At 36.6% G+C, this 7,128-nt stretch overlaps 1 protein-coding gene across 1 annotated transcript; it reads left to right on the top strand.

Moving 5' to 3' along the window:
• The first annotated feature begins 777 nt into the window (after positions 1 to 777).
• On the top strand, positions 778 to 2,997 carry LOC140861445 (uncharacterized). The gene has a single exon (XM_073264463.1). It carries the CDS (start codon positions 778 to 780, stop codon positions 2,995 to 2,997), a length of 2,220 nt encoding a protein of 739 aa, XP_073120564.1.
• The last annotated feature ends 4,131 nt before the right edge of the window (positions 2,998 to 7,128 follow it).

Genomic DNA, 7,128 nt, shown 5'->3' with positions numbered 1-7,128 from the left:
TATTTTAATAAATAAGGTATTTTGGATTTTAATAAAGACAGAGACAGTGTCATCTTCTACCTCTCCCACGCCCTGCCACTCGGCCCCATTTCACCCTTCATTATTGCAATTTGCACTCCCCCCTTTATTTTCTTGTTAAGTGCTAATGTGAATTATACAATATATGGGTCCAGTGCTTTATTCATCCCCATATTTTCCCCCCCTACATCTCTGTTACAGAGAGGCCCAATTTTCCTGCTATGTAACAGTCCCTATCTTGCTTTGGATAGATTGCTTCAGGGCTTGTTCATAATATATATGTCCTTTAAAGTCCACAAACCCTTTGTGTTTTAAGTGCCTGAAATGAAAACCCTTGGTTAATGACTCACTTTTGTGTTAAAAGGAAGTCCTTTAAATAGTATTTCAGAGATGATGATTCTTGATGGGGTATGAGGCTCTGAATCCTTCAGTTTTCTTGGATTTTTGAATTCTTGGATGAAATGAAATCCCACTGTTCTTTTCCTTTATTCTTCTTCATGCAAGTGAATCAAAACAGCTCACTTTATGCATTTGGCCTTTCGTTTCTTGTTGCGTTGTTTTTTCAGACTTGTGGTGGGTTTTGAGTACTTTCTTGTTCTTTGATAGCTTTTCTGCTTCTTTATTCTTTATAGTAAAATTGTAAAAAAAAAAAAAACCACAGCTAATTTCGAAGCTGTATTTGGCTATTGATTTGTACACTGTTTAGGGATAAAGGGTAACCAATGATTTCCTACATTTACTTCTACGATCGACAACTCAATGAATTACAGTGATCAAGTAGGGCGAGATGAACAAAAAACTTTTGCTGAGGACCCTTTTGATATGGTACATGCAGCATACGACAGTTATGCTGAAAATCCAAACCAATTCCATAAGCTACTTGAAGATGCCGAGAAACCTTTGTTTCCTGGATGTACTAAATTTACAAAGTTATCAGCACTTGTGAAATTGTATAACTTGAAGGCAAAATATAGTTGGAGTGATAAAAGTTTCACAGACTTACTTAGTTTGTTCGGAGAAATGCTTCCAGATGACAATGAATTGCCTTCATCTTTGTATGATGCAAAGAAAAGCTTGTGTGCATTAGGGATGAATTATGTGAAAATTCATGTTTGTCCGAATGATTGTATCTTATACCGGAAGGAGTATGAGGGTTTTTCCAATTGCCCTATTTGTAGGATGTCAAGGTGGAAGTTGGGTAAAAATTCTATGATAAATGAAGGAGTTCCTGCAAAGGTCCTTTGGTACTTCCCACCTATTCCAAGATTTCAAAGATTGTTTCGGAACAAGGAGATATGCAAGGAGTTAACTTGGCATGCTGATAAAAGAATTCGTGATGGACACTTGCGTCATCCGGCCGATGCGCCCGCTTGGAAAGTAGTTGATCACAAGTGGCCAGATTTTGCTGCTGAACCTAGAAATCTTAGATTGGCCTTATCAGCAGATGGGATCAATCCTCATTGTTTGATGAGTTCTGCATATAGTTGTTGGCTAGTTGTGATGATAACTTATAATCTTCCTCCATGGTTGTGTATGAAGAGAAAGTTTATGATGCTCACTTTGTTGATTTCTGGTCCTAAACAGTCGGGAAATGATATTGACGTTTACTTAGCACCTTTGATTGATGACTTAAAAAAATTATGGGATATAGGTGTTGAGGCATATGATGCATGTCGAGAAGAAAGTTTCTCACTTAGAGTTGTCTTACTATGGACAATCAATGATTTTCCTGCATATGGGAACTTGTCAGGTTGTGTTGTGAAAGGATATCATGCATGTCCTGTTTGTGGGGAAGAAACATGTTCTACAAGGTTGAAGCATAGTAGAAAAATGTCATACACAGGCCATAGAAGATTTCTTCCTCCAAGTCATCCTTATCGAAGGCAGAAAAAAGCATTTAATGGGAACCAAGAGTTAAACCCCGCACCGAAACCATTAACTGGGCATGAAATTTTAGATAGAGTTGAAAGAATTAATTATCGCCCGGGAAAAGTGAGTGGGAAGTGTCAGATGCAGCATGGTGATAAAATATCTTGCTGGAAAAAGAAATCTATATTCTTTGAGCTTGAGTATTGGAAACATCTACATGTTCGGCATGTTCTTGATGTGATGCACATTGAAAAAAATGTTTGTGAAAGTTTGGTCGGTACGTTACTTGACATTCCTGGAAAATCAAAGGACGGGGTAGCAGCAAGACTAGATCTTGTGGAGATGAATTTGAGGACTGATTTGGCACCAAAGATGGGGGATAAGAGAACTTTTTTACCAGCAGCATGTTATACTCTAAGTAAGGCTGAGAAAAGAAAACTTTGCAATTCTTTGTCTGAAACAAAGGTCCCTATAGGTTATTCATCCAATGTTAAAAATCTTGTGTCGATGAAAGACTTGAAACTTGTTGGCCTTAAATCACACGACTATCACACTTTGATGCAACAATTGCTTCCAGTCGCCATCCGTGGTGTCTTGCCTAAACATGTTAGAGATGCTATCACTCGGTTTTGTGGCTTCTTCAATGTGTTATGTAATAAAGTGATAGATGTCTCAGAGTTGGATGCTCTGCAAAGAGAGATTGTGACAGTATTGTGTTTGCTTGAAAAATATTTTCCCCCATCCTTTTTTGATATAATGATTCATTTAACTGTTCATCTTGTTCGGGAGGTCAAATTGTGTGGACCGGTTTGGTATAGGCAAATGTACCCATTTGAAAGATTCATGAAGACCTTGAAAGACTATGTGCGAAATCGCAATCGTCCTGAAGGGTGTATAGCCGAATGTTATATTGCTGAAGAGGCTGTGGAATTTTGCTCGGATTACATGTCTAATGTGCATACAATTGGGATCCCGTCAAGACATCGGCAAATACAACTTACTAAGCCTCTGTCTGGTTCAGTATTGCACTCTACTTGTCATGATGAGTTGAATCAAGCACATCGTTATGTATTGGAAAATGATGTTGACGTCGATCCTTATATCGAGTAATTTCTCTTAACTATTAATATTTTTTTCACTTTACTTACATTCTATTGGATAACTTATCAGTAATCGTTTCATTAGGAAACACATGGAATTTTTGAAGGAAACGTTTCCTCATAAAGCTAAGTCCAAAAAGTGGTTACAAGATGAGCATAACCGGACTTTTATTCACTGGTTACGTGATCGTGTGAGTGCAGTTGGCAATTCCACCCGTCAAATATCCGAAAGATTGAAGTGGATAGCGCGTGGACCTAACAATCAAGTGTTAAAGTACTCTAGTTATTTGATTAACGGAGTTACTTATCATACAAAAGAGCGTGATAATACACAAGTAGTTCAAAACTCTGGGGTAAGTTTAGTCGCAAAGACAATGCAAGTTGCTAGTGCGAAGGACAAAAATCCAATTGTGTCAGACATGATTTTTTATGGAGTTATTCAAGAAATATGGGAACTCGATTATCACAAATTTCAAGTTCCAATGTTTAAATGCAATTGGGTTGAGAATAATAACGGTATTAAAGTTGATGATCTTGGTTTCACGTTGGTAAACCTCAACAGAATTGGATTCAAGTCTGACTCTTTTATCTTGGGTAGTCAAGCAAAGCAGGTATTTTACATTGAAGATCCTCAAGATCCTACATGGCATGTTGTACTTTCCACTCCTACTAAGGATTACATTGAATACATGAATTGTGATGAGTTGGAAAATGAGTCAATCCACTACCAGTGTTCTACAAGAGGGTTTGTATCAATGAAATCATTGGATGATGACGGAACAGATGAGAATGAACCACCGTGCATTCGTGAAGATTGTGATGGGACTTGGGTTGAAAATAATTAAATGTAATATTTTGTTTATACTACCAATGTTGTTTTTGTCTTTAGATGTTGATATATATATATATATATATATATATATATATATATATATATATACACTACTCTGCCTTTTTGTTTAATATTTAATGTCCCAAATAGAAATTTTATAATATTGCGTATCTATGGTCCCCTTCATAAATCTTTATTTTATTGTTAATTGCTTAGGACATAAAATGCGTAGAGATTTGAATAACCCAATTCACCATTGTCTTCTAATTTCATCTGTGCATAATGATTATCAGCAGTGTCACCAATATTCATGCCTAACAAGTTGTCTATTTTTTTTTTTTGCAGGAATTGGGTCATTGAGGATCTTGACAAGGTTTCGGCATTCAATAATCTCCTCATTTCTTTGATGACACTATGGCAGCTCGTGGAAAGCTTCCTATAGGGTATGAAGTTGATGAAACGGTTGAGAAGAGCAATATATTACGGAGGATTGATAAGGCTAAAGGAAATAGTACTGCATATTCTGCGACTAACAATAGTTGTGAGGGTCAAACAGTAATTGAATCTACAGAGACCGAATCAACAAGGACATGTAGAGGTCGTACACGTTTGGATAAGCTTGTTAGGCAAAGGGTGCATGGAATTAGGAAGGATGTAAAGTTCAACAAGATTGGACAGCCAATTGGAGAATTTGCGGGTGAAATGCAAAGTTATATCGGCGTGCTCATTCGAGAGAAGATTAAGATAAGCTAAAAGACCTGGAAGCAGGTTCCAAATGATGTTAAAGAGTTAATATGGGAATCGGTGAATGTAAGTTATAATGCTTACACAATTTCAATTAGCTCTCAAATGGTTACGATATATTGAATGTGCTGTTTTTTTTAATAATTTTCTACAGCTGACGTACAATATTGACCAAAGCTGGAAGAAGGGATGTCTAAGTTCAGCAAATAATAAATGGCGTCAATATAAAGCTTTTCTCACTCAAAAGTTCATTTTCAGCAAGATGGATAAACCAGATGAGTTGAAAGATCCACCGATTGGCTATGGTATTACACGAGATGACTGGAGTTCTTTCGTAATCAGCCGCATGACTGACGACTTCATGGTAAGATTCATAATTTGTCTCTTACAAATAAGTCAATTACAATATCATTAGTTCTATTGAAATCTGATACGTATGTGAAATGTTCAATTAACTAGAAAGAAAGTGATGAGCAAAAGAAGAGAAGAAGGCAGAACGTATACCCTCATCGACTTTCCCGTAAAGGATATGCACGTTTTGCTGATGAAATTGTAAGTATATTGAAGCTGCTGGTTAATATTGCACATTAATATATTTTTGAAACTACTAGTTTGATATTTGGAAATCAGATTTCCTTATGGATGGCATGTTGCGCATGATTTTAGGCACATAGTATTGTCCAATAATTCAACACCCATTCTGTATTTCAACCTAATTGAAGGTGTTATGTACATTCTTGTTATGAATATCACATTAATAAAGCTGTCCAACCGGCTGAAGAAGTGTCTCCTGCATTGTCCATTTATTTATGTGCTGGAATTTATGTTCCAAAATCTGTATTCTAAGGTTGGTCCTTGTTTATAGGCATCTGAATTATGTGATGACGATGAGATAAATCGAGCTCTTATTTGGAAGAGAGGACGGGTCAACAAGGAGGGTGAATTTGAAGGGGATGATCTGAGAATGGCAGTAGAAAAGATTGTATGCAATCAATACATGATAATCAATACTTTGTTATTTATTAAAACTGATTTAGTAATTATTTTGTATGTTTGGTAATTACAGGATGATTATGTGCAAAAAAAACGAGAGGGGAAGTTGCACTTTGAAGGGGCAAAGAAAGATATCCTTACAAATGCACTCGATTCAGAAGAACATGCTGGGCGTGTGAGGGCTGTTGGAGGTCATATCACTCCAACAATCTACTTTAATGTTGGTAGAAAATGGAATAGACCTCTTGATGATGGTCAATTAATCGTTCGTCATGAAAAGGAATTGCTAGAGGCAAAGATGCTAATTTCTGAACAAGAAGCACGCATGGTAGAGCAAGATGCACGCATGGTAGAACAAAATGCACGCATGGCAGAGCAAGATGCACGCATACAGAAACTTGAAGAAATGTTCAGAAAAGGTGCATGCGACATTGAGGTTGATGAAAAAGGAAGTTGCTCAGTGAGGTTACCTCCCATGAGTGTAGATAAGATCAAAACAGAAAAGAGTGTCCCAAATTATGAAACTTTGATTGATGATGACATGAAAGTTTTGAGCAAGGATGAGTATCTTCAGGTATATGTTTGTTTAATTGTGGTTACATTACTTGATATTATTGCAAGAATAAGTTGCATCAATTTATAACATGATTGATTGTCTTCTAGGGTAAGCCGGTTGCTTTGACATTGGTTTCTAAGACCAATGTTGTTGCCTATGGTACAATTGTTGATGTCAATGGGGCTGGCAAGTTACTTCATGGTGCTCCATTACCCATGAATTGTATGCGCGTCTCCGTTGATGAGGCTGTGGAGAAATCAGCACTGTTGCCATTTCCAATACCAAACGAATGTGATACTGTTGGTGATGCTATAGGAACCCATGTGGCTTGGCCTGCACACTTGGTAGTGATGAAAGATGAGGTAAAAATGTTGGTTCCGGTTAGTTAATATATAAGATTTTTTCAGAGTTGTAATATGTTCAGTTTCAGGGCGTATCCATCTTTTTTTCACCACTAACATATTTACATGTGCGATTTTCAGAAGCCTCAAAGAAAGAAAATTGTTGAGAAAAAAAGTAATCCTGTTTTGCCATCCAATGTGCCGAGATCATTGCATATTTTGTACTGTTATGCTAAGCGTGGGCTGGAAATACCTGGAAAACATATATCAATGTTTCTTGATCATGATTTATTTGACGATGAGTACGAACTACTTGTGGACCTTGAATATATCACACCTTTTTATCTGTTGGAGCCAATATCTGCCAATTGTATAGTTGTTTACATGTGGTAAGTTTTCGATTAAATTTAACTTTTTTCTTTGAATTTTTTAGCATATATTTTGTATAAAATTCATTAATCTGGTAACATTTTTCTGTTCAAATGGCAGGATTCGCTTCAAAAAGATGAAAAAAGATAACAAGGTCGAAAAATTTAGATTTATGAATCCACACACCATCCCAGTCATGCCATATGTATCCAAACTTGATAAAAATGAAAAAATTGAACACTTGAATAGCTGGGCAAGTGTTTTGGCAGATAGGCTAAGTGGTGCAGCAAGAAATCAATTAGTTTT

The sequence above is a fragment of the Henckelia pumila genome, chromosome 4 (genome assembly GCF_033568475.1).
Source record: "Henckelia pumila isolate YLH828 chromosome 4, ASM3356847v2, whole genome shotgun sequence".
Taxonomy (NCBI): domain Eukaryota; kingdom Viridiplantae; phylum Streptophyta; class Magnoliopsida; order Lamiales; family Gesneriaceae; genus Henckelia; species Henckelia pumila.
Note: the sequence above shows the minus strand (reverse complement) of the source record. Positions and strands in the feature narration are given on the sequence as shown.